Source organism: Schistocerca nitens, chromosome 3 (assembly GCF_023898315.1).
Source record: "Schistocerca nitens isolate TAMUIC-IGC-003100 chromosome 3, iqSchNite1.1, whole genome shotgun sequence".
NCBI classification, from domain to species: Eukaryota; Metazoa; Arthropoda; class Insecta; order Orthoptera; family Acrididae; genus Schistocerca; species Schistocerca nitens.
Window position 1 is genome coordinate 273,596,598 of NC_064616.1, and position 21,934 is coordinate 273,618,531.

At 42.6% G+C, this 21,934-nt stretch overlaps 1 protein-coding gene across 2 annotated transcripts in view; it reads left to right on the top strand.

Moving 5' to 3' along the window:
* Positions 1-21,934, top strand: part of LOC126248241 (constitutive coactivator of PPAR-gamma-like protein 1 homolog) — a 240,238-nt gene that overhangs the window by 99,665 nt on the left and 118,639 nt on the right. For both annotated transcript variants that reach the window (XM_049949081.1, XM_049949080.1), the window contains exons 8-9: positions 14,222-14,340; positions 20,593-20,749. In XM_049949081.1, coding sequence (XP_049805038.1) covers positions 14,222-14,340; positions 20,593-20,749 — 276 coding nt within the window. The remainder of the gene's footprint in view (positions 1-14,221; positions 14,341-20,592; positions 20,750-21,934) is intronic.

Sequence of the window (21,934 nt, forward strand, 5' to 3'; positions counted from 1 at the left end):
GTAGGTAGGTTTGATGTGGATTGAGGTACTGATGTAGCCATTCTTGAGCTGGAGGTCAACGTTGAGGAAGGTGGCTTGTTGGGCTGAGGAGGACAGGTGAAGCAAATGGGGTAGAACATGTGGAAGTAGGTTCTGGAGGGATGTGGGTAGATTGTTCTCACTCTTGGTGTAGATAATGATGATGTCATCAGTGAATTTGAACCAGGTGAGGAGTTTGGGATTCTGAGTGGTTAGGAAGGCTTCCTCTAAATGGCCCATGAATAGGTTAGCATAAGGTGGGGCTTTGAGTGTGCCCATTGCTGTGCCATGCATTTGTTTGTAGATGACGCCTTCATAGGGGAAGTAATTATGGGTGAGAATATAGTTGGCCATGGTGACCAGGAAGGAAGTCGCAGGTTTAGTCAGTCAGTGGTTGGGGAAGGTAGTGTTCAACAGTGGCAAGGCCATGGACATTGGGGATGTTAGTGCAGAGGGAGGTGGAATCGACAGCAATGAGCAGGGCACTGGTTGGTAAAGAAACAGGGTTGTAGAGAGTTAAAGGAGGAAATAGTTGGTGTCTTTTATGTAGGAGGTTGGTTAGGGGTAAAAGATTGAAGGTGTTGGTCCACAAAGGCAGAGATTCTCACTGTGGGGGCACGATAACCAACCACAATGGAGTATCCTGGGTGGTTGGAAGTCTGTAGTAGATAGGAGTAGTGTAGTGGTAAGGGGGGGGGGGGAGAGAGAGAGAGAGAGAGAGAGAGAGAGAGGGAGAGGGGGGGGGGAGGGGATTTCTAGATGGACCTATGGATTTGAGGTCGGACTGGAGAACTTGCTGGAATTCTGGAATGAGAGCACTGTCGTAAGGCATGTATGTGGGCATATTTGATAGCGGGCAGAGTCACAACGCCAAGTAATCCCTGTGGTTCATAGCCACAGTGACGGAACATTGGTCAGCATGTAGAATTATAAGGTTGGGATCAGTTTTTAAGTGGTTGATTTGCAATTCTTTCTGTGGATGTTAGGTTGGATTCCAGATGGAAGGATCTGGGGAATGAGGAGGCGGCAAGGTTCAAGGTTAGGTTGGTTGGTTGGCTTGGGGAAGGAGACCAGACAGCGTGGTCATCGGTCTCATCGGATTAGGGAAGGATGGGGAAGGAGGTCAGCCGTGCCCTTTCAGAGGAACCATCCCGGCATTTGCCTGGAGTGATTTAGGGAAATCACGGAAAACCTAAATCAGGATGGCGGGACGCGGGATTGAACCGTCGTCCTCCCGAATGCGAGTCCAGTGTCTAACCACTGCGCCACCTCGCTCGGTTTCAAGGTTAGGGAATTCTGGAAAGTTAGCAGGGGATGATATGAGGGCTGTGAGGGTGAGTCATGATTGGCTGCAGGAGTACGCACAGTCAGGACGTGTTCAGTATTGGTTTTTGATTGAGTGTGAATTGTAGGGTCATTGGGGGGAAGTATTCATACTATAAGAAGTGGGAGAAAGAGAGAAGGTCTTTCAACAAGCCCATTGTGACTGAATTTCAATCTGGGAGATGGAACGCAGGAATTTGAAATTGGAGAGTAGAAGAATTTAACAGAGGGAGAGCAGAGCCAGAGATTGGTAATTTGTTGCTGTGGGCATTTGGGAGATTTTATGGTCTAGGCAACAACACAGGAACAGTACATGGGGAATTGATTTTGGCTGGGGATAGAGAAACTATATGGCATTGGTGCAGATGAAAGGAGCAACGATCCATCGTGGAGGATAAAAAAATGTCGAACAGTACGTAAAATTTTATGAAAGTACATGAGCAAATCAAAAAACAATGAAATTATTGAAGTTCAGGGAAACAAAATGAAACCTGAGTAAATAATGCCCGCAGGAAAAATTAAAACAAAATAAAATTGATAAGAGAAGCTTACATAACCAGTTAATAAATGTCTTACAGTTCAAGACTCTTGTGGCACACAACACAAAAGAACACTGGTTTTTGACTCTGTGTATCCACTAGGCTACAACACATGACATCACAATGTACAATAACATGAAACTGCCCGGAGGCGATACAAAGTTGGCAGTGTAACTGTCCAAATCTTCGAGGGCTGCACAATAAGTAACAGTTGACAGCACGGTGCAGACTCAGGCCAGGAGGCTCACGTCACTGTAGGTATAGATAAGCATAGACATCACTGATGTTCCTGCCGCTGGTTTTGAGAAGCATGTGCAGCCGTTGTTGTAGACGTGCTGGAGGCCAATGTTGGAGCCTCTGGTGTCAATCCCCCCCATATGTGGCCAGCGAGCCTTAGGCCAATGCATGTCTGAAGAGAGGCAGACGCGAAAGGTAGTAGTAACTGTGGGTTTACCACACACCTCCACTTGTGTGGTAGGTGGGAGTTTGGAGCGGAGGGTGGGGATGGGGGGTCTTATGGGCCTGTCCCCACTGTGTAGAGAGAAAGTGGTGTGATCTCCATTTCTTCCACCCCACCTCCTCCTCACCCCCCCACCTCAAGGATTCAGACTCCAGGAGTTCCGGTCTGCGGGCACTTGGAAGTAAAGCTGAAAGTAGTCTGGCCAGCAGTGGCTGCACGGGCTTGGCATTGGTGGAAACATGTGTGAGTTGGTGGACACTGGAGGCAACATCATGACAATGTCTGGACTCAGTGGCCACGCCGATGTTGCACCTTCCGGAGGTGTCCCCAGCTCCGGCAACTCAATGTGAAGTATTAGTCTGTTCCAGGGCAGGGAAGCTGGGGGTGGCGTTGCTGGTGCGAGGCCATACACTCGCCCTCTGTGGCTGTGGTGGCCTGGAACAACTAACAGAAGAATTAGAGGGTGGGGGTGGAGGGGGATGGGAGGAGTGGGCTCAAAGATCAGCTCTTATTCCACAGTAGGGTGGGAAAATGGGATGCAGTGGAAGGACTGGGGAGAAAAAGACTGGAGGATCCGGTTGCATAACTGGACCTGGTTCTGGTGTCGCTTGAAGGTCCGTTCTCTGGTATCAAGTGTAGAAACCTGTTGCCCTCATTGGGAATTGGTTCAAGTATCAGCTCTTCTTGCATCAAACGATGGGAAGACGGACTGCAGTGGAAGGACTAGGGGGGAGGGTGAAGCGGAGGGGGCAGGGGTGTCCACTTGCATAACCAGAGCTGGTTTTGGTGTCAGGTGAGGGTCCATTCTCTGGTATCAACTGTAAAAACCTATCACCCCTATTGCTGATGAATGGTGTTTGGGAACCACTGAGGTCAAATAAAACCCTAGACCCACACCCATGTGCCAGGCCGCAATTTTGGAGAGGGGTAGGAATCAGGGGGCTAGGTACAGACAGCAGTAAAAGTTGGAGAGAATGGGATTGATGTCCACGTAAGAGTGCCAATGGGCTCTTGTCACATAACGATGTTGTCCAATATCAGCTTAACAAAAAATGTCAGGGTGCCTTCCATGTCTGAACGAACCCCTCTGCCTCTCCATTTGATAGGGGATGAACAGGAAGTGAACAGATGTGATTCACTCCATTCTTAACGCAGAGATTCTCAATTACCTTTGTTCGAAATTGTGGCTCATTGTCTGTCACTAATGTGTGCATGAGGCCCTCAGTGGTGAAAATATTAGACAGTGCCATCTCTGTATATTCCGCCGTGGCTGTATGGCAGTTAAAAGTATATGGAAACAGGAAAAAAGAATCGGTGACAGTGAGCAGCGTGGTACTCAAAATAAAGATGCACTCATTATGAAGGTTTGTTGGGTGCTGGCCAAGGCCAAAAAACCGGACTTGGGGCCACCTGTTCAGCAAATCTGTTGCATTGACGGAAGAGGCGCTGTATATCTCACTCGATGCCTGGTCAATAAGCATGTTGCTGAGTGAGCAGCTTGGTCCTTGAAGTGCCCCAATGCCCCTGGTGCAGCAATTGTAGGAATAGTTGTCGTAAGGCTGGTGGAATCACAACATGTGGTGTAGTTTGGTCTGTGGTTAAAAGGATTGCACCATTGACCAGAAGCAAATGGATTCACAGCCCATAGTAACGCCTAGGCAGTCGTTCTGGCCACCCCCTCAAGGTGAAGGTGCAAACCTGTTTCAGAACTACATATGCCTCTGTGGTGACAGAAATGTGGGCTCCTGTAAAGGGAAAATTGTCCACAGCTTGTTTCACATCGTCATCCAGATAGAATTTCCTCTCTATCGAACTTATTGTCTGGCCAAGAGCATCCACATTTGTGTGCTAGGATGACCTTCTGAAATGGATTTCAAAGGTATATCTTTAGAGGAACAATGCTCAGCATTGGAGCCAGTGTGCAGTACGATCTGGGAATGAGCTGTTGGGTTGGACAAAGAGATTGTGGGCTTATGGTCTGTTACCTGACGGGACTTGATGCCATAAAATAGGACATGATATTTCTTCAAAGCGAATATAATTGCCAGTGCTTCTTTCTCAATTTGAGAATTGTTAATTTGTTCAGGGGGGTGAGGTTTTTGAAACATAAATGATGGGGTACTCTGAACCATCAGCCTTTGGGTGAGATAAGTCGGCCCCCATCCCATGGTCTGATGCATCTGTTGCAACCACTGTCTGCTTCCTGGGTTGGAACATTGCTAAACAAGGTGCTGAGAGTAGACACTGTTTGAGCTCCCAGAACACCATTTTACATGTGGCTGACCACATGGTAACCAATCCTTCTTACACATGTGGTATAATGGATGTGCCATCCAAGATGCCACTGGAATGAATTTTCTGGAATATGTAATTTTTCCCAGAAAGTTCTGGAGCTACTTGAGGTTTGTCAGCCAAGGCATAGATGCAATTGTTTAAATGTGTTTCTGCAGTGGTAACATACCTTTGTGAGAAAGGACGTGGCCTAAATACTCCACTGAAAGCTAAAATTCACATTTGCTGAGACTGTACTTTAATCCTGCCTCCCACAAAATGAAGAAGAGTTACTTCAGGTTCGCCAAATGCTGCACGGTGGAACTTCCTGTGATGAGTGTCATCCAAATAGTTAATGGAACCCTGCACATTGCGAAGCAGCCGTTCCAGGGATGTCTGGAAAGTTGCTGGAGTACTGGAGACCCCAAAGGCCAACTGCTTATATTTGTATAAACAAATTGGTTATTAATCACCAGTATCTTCTGTGAACATTCATCTAACATGGGGGTGTGCTACCTTTTAGCGTACCGGGGTCACATTGGAAGAGAGGTATATTCGGGCCACATACGGTATTACTTAACACTAACGATAACTGCTGGACCAATGAGAGAGTAGCATCATGTGGTGGGAGTTTCAATTTTTTTTTAGCAATTGTGTGATAAATCTCTCTTCTTGGGCCACATTGTTAACAGAAGCTGCAAGTGAGTTTCACCAAGGTCAATTTTGGAGAAGTGTCCACCAGTTAGCTTTGTGTATAGTTCCTCAAGCTTTGGAATGGGGTACATGTCCATGTCAGCTTGAGCATTCACCATGACATTGAAGTCTCTGCAAAGTCTGCATTTGCCGGGTGGTTTCTCGATGAAAACCAGAGTAGTAGTCCACTGACTCAATGATATAGATTCTATCGCATCCATTCCCTGCAGCCTGTGTAATTCATTCTTGACTTGGTCCCTGAGTGCCAGGGGAACCTGCTGTGAGTGAAAAGAGCAAGGACATGCCATAGGTTTCAGTGAAATGTGAGCTTCAAAATTTTTTCTTTTCCCAGACTAGAATTAAAAACTTCGGGAAATTAGGAGGAGAGCGTGTCCAGTTATAGATGAGGAACATTCTCTGAGACACAGATTTACTGTGTCATTGATGGAAAGTCCAGATGATTTAAATGCCTCTAGACTGAAGAGATTCACAGTGCTGGTGCTGTTTTTGGCTGAGAAAGTTATGACCATGGAATGCATTGCTTGTTATGGTTTCCAGCCATTGAACTAATGGATTTAATATGGGTGCCCTTAATTGTAATATATTTGAAAATTGGTGAGACTGGTGGCTGTACCTGTAAAGACTTGAAAGTTGAGTGTTTTACCAGCCACCCATAGCAAAATGAGCAGTTTATCAGAGGAACCTCCCCGAGTAGATGATACGACAACATTAGTGTCCATTTGATCTTGTGATCGTGAGACAGGAATGGCTGCGTGATAAACAGATGTGAGGTGACCCTTTCTTGGGCACTAAGTCCAATCTGACCACCAGAACAGATAGTTGTCTGTAGCATGCGTCTGAAAACAGTCCGGGTAGGACAGGTAAGACTGTCACAACCTGTGGCAGTGTGAGACCCACTGTTTCTGTGCGGAGACACTCGCATGCAGTTGTTTGTGTACTGCATTGATGTCACTGCTGACTGCTGAATCCTCCATGTGTGTGGGTTCACTATTTACAGCAGCTATGTCTGTCCAGGACTCTTAAGTGGTGTCCCGCTACTCGTGTGACTTAATAGGACTGTGCTAAATCCAAAATCTTTTGTAATGAAGGGTTATCAAACTCTAAAGCTTTTAACTGAAACTCTTTATTGCATACTGTGTGGACAGTCATATGTCTAATCATGCCTTCTGCCTAAGATTCTTTGATGACGGGCATAGAAAACTTGCATCAGCGACTTAGTGCCTTGAGCTCAGCCGCGTTAACCCTGATGGGGTTGACTCTGTTGCTTACAGGTCTGGTAAAATTTTAGGTGAGCAGAAATCGGTGTATGGGGTTACATTAGGGAGGCCAGCTTGCATAACAACTGATAAGTTTGAAATAGAATCCATGAGAAGAAAAGGGAATCAGTAGTATCATCTTCATTTACCTTCAGCGCCATCACAGCCTTTGTTCATATGCGTCCCATTTGTTCATATGAGTCCTACTCTTCCGATTTTTTTCTTATATGGTGGGAACAGCAAAGGATTGACTGTCAGCTGCTTGCAGTACTCTGGCCAGGTGGTCTTCTATACACTTTAGATGTTCTTGTGGTGAGCCATCAGCTGTTGCAGAATAGCAGCAAGAGATGGATAGACCATGGTGACTGGAAAGAAGGAAGCAGCGGTGGCCATTCAGCACACAGTCTGTAGTTCACAGAAAAGTTCACTGTCCTAAAGCAACAGTAAAGTGCCAAAATTCGCACTCAAGTTTCCACAGTTTGAACGAAGTTGTCAGTGTGGTGTAGACTCAGGCCGGGAGGTTCATGTAAGCTTAGATATAGGCAAGCATAGGCATCACTGATGTCTACTTTTGAGTTGGGCTGCAGCTGGTGTTGTAGAGTCACGGAGGAGGCCAACGGTGGAACCTCTGGTGTCAACCCCCACATCCACAGCTAGTGAGCCTTAGTTTACTGCATTGTGTAACATCTGTGGTTTGCCGGCATGGCCAGTTGCATGTGGTGGCAAGCACAAAGGTAGTTGTAACTGTGGGTTTACCACAAACACAGAATCAAAAACATTGTGTTCTTTGTATTTATATCGTATCTGTACACAGGGGTTTGCCAAAGAAAAATTTGCGTGATTTTAAAAATTCCTAGAACCATCATATACCCATATATTTGTTAAATAGAAATTGTGCTGTACAGTTTTCATTTTCAGTCTGTATACAGTTTTTTTTTTTTATGTGGCTGGATTTTGACTAGAGTGCCTTGTGTAACTTTGGTATTCTTCAATGCTTTTTAGCGACTTGCTGGAAATAATTCATAATCAAAGTAAATGGGCAGGTACTTGGGTTTATTTTGAATTTTAAGTGTTGTTTTTCAGTCAGTATATTCATTTCATGTACAAGACTTATTAATTTTGTGGAGCAGCCATGTGTAGTTCTGTTTGTCATTCCATACTACCACGTTATCACATTGCCCCCCCCCCCCCCCCCACAAGATGTCTTTATTCTTTGAATGTCCCTTTTTTTTGTTTCCTCTCTCTAGGCTTTGGTCTAATTTGAACTGCCTTTGTGGGGAAACAGATTTATAATAAAAAGAGAGCAAAATTTGTTAAAAATGTTTTATTTTTCATTAATGTCATGATCACTGTAAACATGGTCAGTTCACAACTCGAGCAGCCTCCTGAAATACTCAGTGTTTTGCCCATTGAGTACTCTCCTGAACTCATTTTTTTCCTTTTTACCTGATCAATATTAATACTTAACATAAATAACTGTGTGTCATGATCTAAGTCCATTGACTGTTGGGTTTGTAAGATGATTCTGTTAATTATAGCTGTCTATAAAAATATCAGTGACTGGTTTGAAGTAGTTAGCTACTGTAGTCCGATAATTTACAGTAGTAATTAAATTGGCTGATAATTTTTACCAAGATCAGTAAAACTTTAGTGGGAGAATTTTTGAGAAAGTGTATATTAAAATTGATCAGCAAATTTTCCTGTTGAATGTGCTAGTAGAACTTGAAGGTGTTTCTTGAATGGATTAAAATTATCTGCAAGGCCTCAATGTATGGTTATTATCAGCCCTAGAGTAATAAGATGGTAACCTAAACCGTCCAACACATACATGTCTGTACCACTGGTCAAACGAGGTTCAGAGAGAGAGAGAGAGAGAGAGAGAGAGAGATTTTCTTAGCTTGGTTTGATGAATCTTAAATCCTCAAATTGCATACCCACAGCTCATTGCAGGGTTACTATAAATTATTCGTTTGTTTTCCAAGTTCTATATTTTCAAGAGTAATACATGTACAAATATGATAGATGCATGAATAGAACCGTAAACTGAGTTTGCATAGTGCCTACCTGTTGGCATTAAGAGTGCAATGCCTTGACAGCAAGAAAAGAGTTTTTGTTTGTTGTAATATGCAAGATGTTAATCTTTTACAATAGTGCAACATGCATCCAGAAGGAATAATGTAATGGAACCATCATACACTCCTGGAAATTGAAATAAGAACACCGTGAATTCATTGTCCCAGGAAGGGGAAACTTTATTGACACATTCCTGGGGTCAGATACATCACATGATCACACTGACAGAACCACAGGCACATAGACACAGGCAACAGAGCATGCACAATGTCGGCACTAGTACAGTGTATATCCACCTTTCGCAGCAATGCAGGCTGCTATTCTCCCATGGAGACGATCGTAGAGATGCTGGATGTAGTCCTGTGGAACGGCTTGCCATGCCATTTCCACCTGGCGCCTCAGTTGGACCAGCGTTCGTGCTGGACGTGCAGACCGCGTGAGACGACGCTTCATCCAGTCCCAAACATGCTCAATGGGGGACAGATCCGGAGATCTTGCTGGCCAGGGTAGTTGACTTACACCTTCTAGAGCACGTTGGGTGGCACGGGATACATGCGGACGTGCATTGTCCTGTTGGAACAGCAAGTTCCCTTGCCGGTCTAGGAATGGTAGAACGATGGATTCGATGACGGTTTGGATGTACCGTGCACTATTCAGTGTCCCCTCGACGATCACCAGTGGTGTACGGCCAGTGTAGGAGATCGCTCCCCACACCATGATGCCGGGTGTTGGCCCTGTGTGCCTCGGTCGTATGCAGTCCTGATTGTGGCGCTCACCTGCACGGCGCCAAACACGCATACGACCATCATTGGCACCAAGGCAGAAGCGACTCTCATCGCTGAAGACGACACGTCTCCATTTGTCCCTCCATTCACGCCTGTCGCGACACCACTGGAGGCGGGCTGCACGATGTTGGGGCGTGAGCGGAAGATGGCCTAACGGTGTGCGGGACCGTAGCCCAGCTTCATGGAGACGGTTGCGAATGGTCCTCGCCGATACCCCAGGAGCAACAGTGTCCCTAATTTGCTGGGAAGTGGCGGTGCGGTCCCCTACGGCACTGCGTAGGATCCTACGGTCTTGGCGTGCATCCGTGCGTCGCTGCGGTCCGGTCCCAGGTCGACGGGCACGTGCACCTTCCGCCGACCACTGGCGACAACATCGATGTACTGTGGAGACCTCATGCCCCACGTGTTGAGCAATTCGGCGGTACGTCCACCCGGCCTCCCCCATGCCCACTATACGCCCTCGCCCAAAGTCCGTCAACTGCACATACGGTTCACGTCCATGCTGTCGCGGCATGCTACCAGTGTTAAAGACTGCGATGGAGCTCCGTATGCCACGGCAAACTGGCTGACACTGACGGCGGCGGTGCACAAATGCTGCGCAGCTAGCGCCATTCGACGGCCAATACCGCGGTTCCTGGTGTGTCCGCTGTGCCGTGCGTGTGATCATTGCTTGTACAGCCCTCTCGCAGTGTCCGGAGCAAGTATGGTGGGTCTGACACACCGGTGTCAATGTGTTCTTTTTTCCATTTCCAGGAGTGTATAAACAGAGCATTGTGAATTGGTATTCTCTCTGTAAACAGAAAAGAACCAGTCAACCAAGTGTGCCAGATGCAACCATGCAGAGGGTGAGGGAAAGTTACGTATGCAGTTCAAAAAAATCAAGGGTCCACACAAGCCACAAACTTTCAGTACTGGAGCAAACAGTGTGGAAGATTTTGCAATGGCATGTACATTTCAAACCATACTGTCTGCAGTCTGTGCCACAATTAAAACTGGAAGATTATTACCAGCATCTTCAATTTTGCATCACAATGCAGGAAGGACTTGACGATGAACATTACGCCTCTAAGCGAATATTCAATGATGAAGCAACCTTCCATATATCTGAAAAAATTAACTGCCACAATGTGAGCTGTACAGTGTCACGGACAGACTTTTATGGGTCATTTTTCTTCTGTGAGAAGATAGTGCCCTCTTACCTCAATATGTTGAGGTTGTGGTTGTCTCCACAACTGAATGTTGAGGATTTCATCTTGCCCCAGTATTGGAGCATCAATGTTCATTGCTACCTAAATGACAAACTGTCACGTCATTATATTGGGCGTAAAAGAGATGATGATGATGATGATGATGATGATGCTGTGGCTCTATTCCCTTGGCTCCTCAGGACACGTGACCAAATGCCTTGTGCCTTTTTCCTTTGGGATACATCAAGGACTGTGTTTACATACCCCCACTGCCAAGAATATTGGAACTGACCAGAGAATGCATCAAAGTCGCTGTGATGACCATTGACAAGATTATGCTACATAAGGTATGGAATGAACTTCATGATCACATAGATATGGGCTGGACGTTTTAGCTGTTAGTGACATTCGGGTAAGGGGTGAGAAAGAAGAGGAAGTGGGAGAATACAAGGTCTACCTGTCAGGAGTCAAAGCAGGAATAGCACAATGGGGTGTAGGGCTTTACATCAGGAAAGAAATGGAACCCAGTGTAGTTGCAATAAGGTATGTAAACGAACGACTGATGTGGATAGATTTGACAGTGTCTAGCCAGAAAATTAGGATTGTGTCACTATATTCGCATTGTGAAGGGACAGATCAAGATAAGATGGATAGTTTTTATGAGGCACTCAGTGATGTAGTTGTTAGAGTAAAGGACAAGGACAGTGTTCTGCTCATGGGTGATTTTAATGCCAGGATTGGAAATCGAACAGAAGGGTATGTAAAGGTTATGGGTAAATTTGGAGAGGATATGGAGGCCAACAGGAACGGGAAACAACTCTTGGATTTCTGTGCCAGTATGGGCTTAGTAATCACAAACTCCTTTTTTAAACATAAGAACATTCATCGGTATACTTGGGAAGGCAGGGGAACCAGATCTGTCATTTACTATATAATAACAGATCAGGAATTCAGGAAGGCTGTGAGGGACACACGTGTATTCAGGGGATTCTTTGATGACACTGATCATTATATAATCTACAGTGAAATTGGGATTGTGAGGCTGAAAGTGCAGGAGGTCAGGTCCATATGTAGGAGGATAAGAGTGGAGAAACTTCAGGATAAGGAAATCAGGCACAAGTACATAACAGCGATCTCAGAAAGGTACCAGTTAGTTGAATGTAGTCAGTTACAGTCATTGTAAAAGGAATGGACAAGGTACAGGGACACAGTACTAGAAGTGGCTAAAGAATGTCTTGGAACAGTAGTGTGTAAAAGTAGGATGAAGCAAACAGCTTGGTGGAATGACACAGTCAAGGCAGCCTGTAAAAGGAAAAAGAAGGCGTATCAAAAATGGCTACATACTAGAACTCAGGTAGACAGAGAAAGTTATGTTGAAGAAAGAAACAAAGCCAAACAGATAATTGCAGCATCCAAGAAGAAATCTTGGGAAGACTTTGGAAACAGGTTGGAGACTATGGGTCAAGCTGCTGGAAAACCGTTCTGGAGTGTAATTAGCAGTCTTCGAAAGGGAGGTAAGAAGGAAATGACAATTATTTTGGACAGGTCAGGAAAACTGCTGGTGAATCCTGTGGATGCCTTGGGCAGATGGACGGAATATTTTGAAGAGTTGCTCAATGTAGATGAAAATACGATCAGTAATGTTTCAGATTTCGAGGTAGAATGGGATAGGAATGATGATGGAAATAGGATCACATTTGAGGAAGTGGAGAAAATGGTCAATAGATTGCAGTGCAATAAAGCAGCTGGGGTGGATGAAATTAAGTCGGAAATCATCAAATACAGTGGAATGTCAGATCTTAAATGGCTACACAAGATAATTGAAATGGCCTGGGAGTCGGGACACGTTCCATCAGACTGGACAAAAGCAGTAATCACACCAATCTTTAAACATTGAAACAGAAAAGATTGTAACAACTACAGAGGTATCTCTTTAATCAGCATTGTGGGTAAAATCTTCTCAGGTATTGTTGAAAGGAAAGTGCGAGTATTAGTTGAGGACCAATTGGATGAAAATCAGTGTGGTTTTAGGCCTCTTAGAGGTTGTCAGTACCAGATGTTTAGCTTACGGCAAATAATGGAGAAGTGTTATGAGTGGAACAGGGTATTGTATCTATGCTTTATAGATCTAGAAAAGGCATATGACCGGGTTCCTAGGAGGAAGTTATTGTCTGTTCTACGAGATTATGGAATAGGAGGCAAACTTTTGCAAGCAATTAAAGGTCTTTACATGGATAGTCAGGCAGCAGTTACAGTTGACGGTAAATTGAGTTCATGGTTCAGAGTAGTTTCAGGGGTAAGACAAGGCTGCAACCTGTCTCCACTATTGTTCATATTATTTATGGATCATATGTTGAAAACAATAGACTGGCTGGGTGAGATTAAGATGTGTGAACACAAAATAAGCAGTCTTGCATATGCGGATGACTTAGTTGTGATGGCAGATTCGATTGAAAGTTTGCAAAGTAATATTTCAGAGCTAGATCAGAAATGTAAGGACTATGGTATGAAGATTAGCATCTCCAAAACGAAAGTAATGTCAGTGGGAAAGAAATATAAACGGATTTAGTGCCAAATAGGAGGAACAAAGTTAGAACAGGTGGACGGTTTCAAGTACTTAGGATGCATATTCTCACAGGATGGCAACATAGTGAAAGAACTGGAAGCGAGGTGTAGCAAAGCTAATGCAGTGAGCGCTCAGCTACGATCTACTCTCTTCTGCAAGAAGGAAGTCAGTACCAAGACTAAGTTATCTGTGCACCGTTCAATCTTTCGACCAACTTTGTTGTATGGGAGCGAAAGCTGGGTGGATTCAGGTTACCTTATCAACAAGGTTGAGGTTACGGATATGAAAGTAGCTAGGATGATTGCAGGTACTAGTAGATGGGAACAATGGAAGGATGGTGTCCACAATGAGGACATCAAAGAAAAACTGGGAATGAACTCTATAGATGTAGCAGTCAGGGCAAACAGGCTTAGATGGTGGGGTCATGTTACACGCATGGGAGAAGCAAGGTTACCCAAGAGACTCGTGGGTTCAGCAGTAGAGGGTAGGAGGAGTCGGGGCAGACCAAGGAGAAGGTACCTGGATTCGGTTAAGAATGATTTTGAAGTAATAGGTTTAACATCAGAAGAGGCACCAATGTTAGCACTGAATAGGGGATCATGGAGGAATTTTATAAGGGGGCTATGCTCCAGACTGAACGCTGAAAGGCATAATCAGTCTTAAATGATGATGATGATGATGATCCACTTTTTGCATGGATTCAGTATAGTGGGATAATTACTTGCTCAGACTCAATACTGTTTAAATCCTAACCTCTTGTAGCACTCGCTTTCTTTCTGCACTCCTTTCTCAAAAAAGATGCTACCCTGTTATCTGTAACCTCTTGTATTTTATCATTCATGGCAGTGCCTTAAAAATTGTGAAAGGTTAACAACATTAATATATAACCTTTTTTAAAGACTGATGTGTAATAGCCCATCTGAGAAACTAAAAATTAAATCAGAGAAAAGTCTTAGTATGTTACTCTTTTGTGATTTGTTTTCAGTGTTTTCATTTCGTTGTTTATTATTATTTTGTATGTATTTCCAGACCACCGACATGGTTATTCACAATTTCCTGCACAAAAGATTTCCCCCCATCAAAACAAGGGAAAACATGTAGATCAAGTGGACAACTCCAAATTTGCCTCAGAGACTGTGGAAAGTGAGGTAAATTTATACTGTTCATCAATAAAGAGAATATTATCATCATACATTGAAGAGCCAAAGAAACTGGTACACCTACCTAATACCATGTAGGGTCCCTGCGAGCATGCAGAAGTGCCGCAACACGACGTGGCATTGGACTCGATTAATGTCTGAAATAGTTCTGGAGGGAATTGACATGATGAATCCTTCAAGGCTGTCCATAAATCTGTAGGAGTACAATAAATCTGTAGGAGCACAAGGGGGTGGAGATCTCTTCTGAACAGCACATTGCAAGGCATCCCAGATATGCTTAATAATGTTCACGTCTGGGGAGTTTCCTGGCCAGCAGAAGTGTTTAAACTGTGAAGAGTGTTCCTGGAGCCACTCTATAGCAATTTTGGATGTGTGGGATGTCACATTCTCCTGCTGGAATGGCCCAAGTCTATCAGAATGCACAATGGACATGAACAGATGCAGGTGATCAGACAGGCTGCTTACATATGTGTCACTTGTCAGAGTCTTATGTAGACCTATCAGGGATCCCATATCACTCCAACTGCACGTGCCCCACACCATTACTGAGCCTCCACCATCTTGAACAGTCCCCTGCTGACATGTAGGGTCCATGGATTCATGAGGTTGTCTCCATACCCGTACTCGTCCATCCGTTTGACACAATTTTAAATGTGACTCATCTGACCAGGCAACATGTTTCCAGTCATCAACAGTCCAATATCAGTGTTAATGGGCCCAGGCGAGGCGTAAAGCTTTGTGTTGTGCAGTCATCAAGGGTACACATGTTGGCCTTTGGCTCCGAAAGCCCATATCAATAATGTTTCATTGAATGGTTCGCACGCTGACACTTGATGATGGCCCAGCAGGATCTTTTTCCACCTGCAGAAATGTTGGAGATTTGATGTTTTTCTGGGTTTCTGATATTCATGGTACACTCGTGAAATTATCTTACTGTGTCCCATCCCTCGTGCGCCGACTATAACACCATGTTCAAACTCACTTAAATCTTGATAACCTGCCATTGTAGCAGCAGTAACTGATCTCTCAACTGTGCCAGACAATTGTTTTATATAGGCATTCCCGACCGCAGTTCCATATTCTGCCTGTTTGCATCTCTATATTGGAATATGCATGCCTATACTAGTTTCTTTGGCGCTTCATTGTATTTTGTCAGTAACTTTATTATTAATAAAGAATAATATTCAAATGTGTGAGTTTTGATTAATAGAGACAAGGTTTGGAAATTGCATTTATTGCAGGTTTTTTTTTGTATGATATTGTCATATTGGTACAGTTAATTTTTTGTTTCTATCTGTAAACACAATGGCAATGTTTGATTACACAGCTGTTTAACTATGCAATGTAATGTGATAATTTACTGCCAGTTGAGGAGGTGCATGGTTTGTGTGGGAAGGATTTTTTTGTGATGTCTTTTCATTCTTGTATGGTGACTTACTGATGTTTTACATGTGGAGCATTAGATCTGATTATTGTATTGTAGTCTAGAGTAGTATTGTCGTTTCAGCACACTGCCAAATGATTCACACATTTGGCAAACATCTGACTGAAAATGGAACAGGGTGAGTTTGGTTTTGAGAATGACATTTAGTTACGCAAACAGCTACAATTTACATAACGAGCAAAACAAATTGTAAAAAAAATGACTCTCTTAATGAGTGATGTTTCATGTAACAAGTGGTGTCCTTCGCATGAGGCAGGGGAAATGTTCAACAGTATGAACACATTTCACAGTTGGCACTCGCATATGAACAATGTTTTTAGTATGTACTGCAGTCTGGGCTTAGCACTCTTTCTGGTAACATCTTAGTGCAGCTTGTGATCTCATATTTTTCTAAACTTGTGTTAAATTGTGCGCGTGTGTGCGTGCATGTGCATGTGCTCAAATTTTAATAACGTTCATTGAAATGTCCCCCGAAGATAAAGCCGCAAAAATACGACCGTAAGAGAAAGAAAATGACCTTAGAAATGAAATGTGAAATTGTTGAAAAATGTGAACAAGGTGTGAGGGTTACTGATTTGACCCACAAATTCAATTGGTTTATATCAACTATTTGCACTGTTCTCAAGAACAAAGACAAGATTAAGGAGAGAGATGCTTTTAACGGGGTGACAGGAGTCATATTCTGGATGGTGTCGAAAGGTTGCTCCTTATATGGATAAATAAAAAGCAATTGCAAGGCAACACTATTAACGAGAACATTTGTGAGAAGGTTAGAATGATTTTCAACAATCTCGTTGAGATGATACTCGTATCATGAGTGGCCAGAGATGTGTTTAAGGGAAGCCGTGAGCAGTTAGAGAAGTTTAAGAGAAGAACTGATATCCCCAGCATTGTGAAGCACGGCGTAGCAACCAGCTCCAACACAAAGGCAGCAGAGAACTTAATCAACAATTTCAAGATGCTCGTAGAAGTCAGTGAAGTGTTTGGTCCTTCGGTGAAAAAATATTTGCTTGAGATGAATCTGCTGCTCCATGTCTTCCTTGTTATGGACAACGCTCCTAACCATTCTCCAGGCCTACAAGTCCACCTCCTTGAAGAATTTAAATTCATAGAGATCCAGTTTCTGCCTCCGAACACACACCGTTACTCCAGCCTATGGACCAGCAGATTATTTCTAACTTCATGAAGCTGTGCACTAAATCACTCTTTGAGCACTGCTTAGAGTAGACTTAAGCTACCAATCTCACTCTCAGAGTTTGGAAAATATCACTTTAACATCGTTGCCTGCATTGAGATGATCAAAAAGACATAGAAGGGGGCTACTAAGAGAACACTCACTACAGCTTGGAAGAAGCTTTGGCCGACTGCATTGTCAGTTGTGACTCTGAGGCATTTGAGTGAGTGCCTGTGAAGTCAGTAATCAATGAGATTGTGTCTTCGGCCAAGAGCTTGGGACTAGAAGTGGATAATAATGATATCAATGAGCTTGTGGAATATCACAGCCAAGAAATGACCACCGAAGAGCTTATTGAGTTGCAGTGGGCTCCACAGCAGGAAGTTATCGAGAGGAGTTTGGAGGAGGAGGAGGAGTAGGCAGTAAAAGCAAAGCAGCACTCTTCTGGCACAAATAAGAGAAGTGCTGAAAGCATGGGAAATGTGTATAAGAAGTTTAAAACTTAACAGGAATTTCTTTGAAGAGAAGGAAGAAGACTAAGGAAAATCAAATGGCTCTAGCGTGAGCTACAAATTTGTGCTACTTTTTGGGAATTCCTTGCATCCTTCCATGCATGATGATTTAATAAAAGAATACTTGGTACCTATAGATTGATATTTGTGGCCACTTCAGGCAGAACAGTTTCATAATGTGCTGTTGTCAAACGTTACAATCATGGTCGCATATTGGATATGGCAGACAACATTCAGAATCAGCTAGCAGATACTTGTAAAAGTTTGCTGCATAGCCTGTAGTGGTCAGAGGAAGTGTAGAAATCAACAGGCATGGGCTAGCTAGCCATTTTTATCAGATTTGTATACAGTGAACTTGACATCAGAAGAGAGCACCTGGACTCACTAACAGTGAAGGACACAATATGTGCATGTGACGTTCTTAGCAGTGTTGAAGAAAGCATAGAAATTGTAGGTTCATCATGAAATTTATTATGGTTTTTGTGTCTACTGAAAGAGCACCAGCCATGTTGGGAAATATATCAGGATTCCTAGTGCAATGGAGTGAGAAAATGAAAAAAAATTCCAGTGACCAGTGAAATCAGAGACGCTCACTGCATGAATCACCAGGAGAACTGATGTGCAAATCATGTCACATTGCAAAGAGTAAGAAGTAGTGGTGTTTGTACAGCTAATCATGTACAGAAGCATTGACTTAAACACCCCCAGTTTAAGAACTTTTTTGAAGATATCAACAATCAGTACAGAAGTTTGTCTTATTACAGTGATGTGGCTTAGTTGTCTTTTGATTGCAATAAATAGGTTTATGGAAATGAGTAATGTTTATGTGTATTCTTGAAGTGACAAAGCCATCATGGAAAACTGATACTTGTATTCCTTGCCAGTACAACCAGCCATTTGTTGGCGTCGGGGTAAGAATCTCTTGATAAGACATTTCATTGACCGTACACATGCATTCAGCATAAAATTATTACTTTTGGAGAATCATTTGAACAAAGGAAATGGCTAGCTAGCCATTTTTATCAGATTTGTATACAGTGAACTTGACATCAGAAGAGAGCACCTGGACTCACTAACAGTGAAGGACACAATATCTGACATCTTACAAAATTATCTATGTGGAAGTACTCTGGTATTAACAGAGACTTAGAACGCTATACACCTACTGTATATAATTTTAAGGTAAAATTCCATTTTCACTTTAAGAATGTGACAATGACAGATGGTGATTTTTTTCCCCCCTCGCCATATTCAGTGAATATTAATGACATTTGTGCCGATATGCAGTGTGAAGTAATTGATCTGCATTGCAATGGGGAATATAAAAACAAATTTAGTAACAAGAAAAATTTCTTGGATCTCCACAAGCATTTCCCATGGGATTCATTTTCTTGTTTGCATAGGATGGGTGCAGGTGCAATAATAACGTTCCATGTACATATGTGACCAACTGTTTACAACAGTAAAGAAAAATAAAACACATTTGAGAAACTCATTATCAAACTAACATGAACTGAGCACTATGTCTGTAATACACCTGAATGCCTGCACCAAATATAGGAACTCTCGTAAAAGGTAAAAAGAGCAAGGTGATTGAGAGTGTATTAAAAATATTGTTTTTTCTGAGGAAATAAAATGCAAATATGTACCCACTTAATAATAAAATTATACGGCAGTTGTATGTTTTGTTTCTTTGTTTGTTTCTTTTGTAGCAATTAAATCTCATTTACAGAGAGACTTACTTGTTTCTGTTTGAAAAATTTATTAGCCTGAAAAATATGCAAGTCTTCATACGGCTCCATACTCCCTATCCTATCCTGTGCTGTGATGAATGAGGGAGTTGAGTGCTCGCTGCCCTTATGCCTGCACTGTCTGTCTGCTTACAGAGCAAGTTGGCTGTGAAGCCCTGTGCTACAGGTGGCTTCATCTTACATTATTAGTGTGTGAAAGGCATCATCTTGTTACCTTGTAAATAGCACCAATTATCTAATGTGGAAATGCAGGGACATTACACACACACACACAAAATGATCATCCCATTTTCCAAACCATTGCAATATTAGTTGAAATACCATATTTGTGTTTGAGATAAGTGTGCTCCAAGTACTGAGCCAATCTTCCTGATTTAATGATTCCGATGTTTCTCTTAGTGACTTGAGGTGAATGCCAGAAATGTTCCATAAACAAGGACTCGGCAAATGACTTCCCCCAAAGCCTGTTCCATAAGAGTTATTTGAAAAATATAGTTATTTATAACGCCACGTACATGTTTCATTTGGGTCTTTGTAAGATTACTTCCATGTTTCCATTTTTTTGCCCAAATCACCAACTGCTGTATAAATATGAGCTACTGTTAGATACAAACATAACAAATACTATTAATTTCAGTATGAGAATGCAATTTGCTGTGAACACCTGTGTTGTGGTTTTAAAATTGTCTGTGAATAGTGCCTTATGAACACAAATGTCATGATGTTTGGGGACAGATAGATGATAATAGTCAGAATGACCTCATACCACAGATTTTGGACACACGATATCCATTTTCAAATAGAGAATGAAAGATTACTGTGCATAGAGTCAGCAACAGTAGCAGACTGAGAAAAGTTAGTGCTGATAATTGTATAAAATATATTCTTGTGAATGTGCCTTTAGTAAGCTTTTAGTTTGGTTAATATCTACTAGTATTAATCAATAGTTTTGTAAGTTCAGTCCTTAATTGCACCAACTTGTGTTTAGGGTAATGTGTTGTCAAGATTAGACTGCAGAAAGTTTTAGGATGATTGGAAGTGAAGGACATTTACAGATGGGTAACTGACTAGGATTAAAGCAAACAATTTTATATCATTCAAATATCAGACTTTGCCATCATTTTATAAAGTACTGGGTGGAAATACTACCATCAAAAGCAGTTGTTTGTTTCAATCAGTACTATATCTTTGTGATTATTAAGTTACACTTCAAAGAAAATGCCTGACAGTGAACAATCACTACATTTGTTATAAATATTCAACAGTAGTTCTGTTTGTTCTTGTATTATTTAGTTAAGCATTGTCTTCTGTGCTTGAATTTGGATTAGTGAGTGGAGAATTTCAGCTCTTTTTTTCCAGCGTGACAGTTTGCAGGCATACAATGAAGCTACAGCAAGTTCTGCAGGGACACCACAGATTGTAATTGAACCACCTGGCATAGTGCCCGATGATAAAATGAAACCAAATGGTTCAGCTGTCATTGATGGCTCTGAAGAAGAGACGGGCACTAAATCTGGTATGTTCTATTATATCTATACATTGTTTTCATTTTGTGACAAATTCATTGACAGCTGCTATTACCTCATTTGTGACTTCCAGGATTCTGAGCTGCTTTATTTTGTTGCAATTTTGGTATTGTGTATAATTTTTTTGTTTTGTTTTCTGGGAATGATAATGTGATGCTGAAATTAACTTATTCTGTTGGTAACCAACAGCCTTATTTCCTGTTTATGAAAAAAGAAGGTATGAGAATTTGCTCACATTGTATTCGTAGGGAATGTCTAACAACCATTAACAATGTAGGAAAAGATAGATTGCTACTTACCGTAAAGAGGACATGTCAGGTTGCAGACAGGCACGATTAAAAGACACTCACATGTCACTTTTGGCCACAGCCTTCATCAGTAAAGAGAGACGTGTGCACAGCACACATGCACACACAAGCAAGCACACCTCACACGCCTGACCACCAGCTTCAGCATCGCAGCCCGGAGTGCCAACATTATTTTGAGTTTTGGTAGTTTGCCTGGATAAGTTTCAAACGTGGGAAGTGGAGCTACTGCAGAACTTCACAAAACTCTGGGCTGCGATGCTGAAGCTGGTGGTCAGGCGTGTGAGGTGTGCTTGCTTGTGTGTGCACGTGTGCTGTGCACACGTCTCTCTTTACTGATGAAGGCTGTGGACAAAAGTGACATGTGAGTGTCTTTTAATCGTGCCTGATTTTTCAATATTCACACAACATCTGCAAAATTATTGGCACATTATGCTACTTTCTGAAGTATCTTTCGTAACAGAAAAGCTATGATGGGTTTTTGATACACAACTATGAGTTACCAGTGTCTATGCATTGTGTACTAGACGCAAGATGAAACGAATAGTGCTGCAGCCACTTGTCACCAGATGTGCATTGAGCCCTGATTGAAACTTTCCAACCCTATTGTTCAGAAAATAATATGTTAACCAGCTGGATATCTGGCTGGTTAAAACTGTGTGCTGGACAGGAACTCGAACCTGAGACATCTGCCCCCTGTGAAAGGCATGTCATCATTGATAAGAGTTCATCATTATCATCCTATTGATGAAACAAAAACCTACTGCTGTGAAGATTGACTTTAATGTTTTGGTAGTCTAGTTGGAAGGTGTACCCAGTCTGTTTGTTTCACCCCTGCCTGAAGTACTTCTCTTTATGTTTTTCAATAGT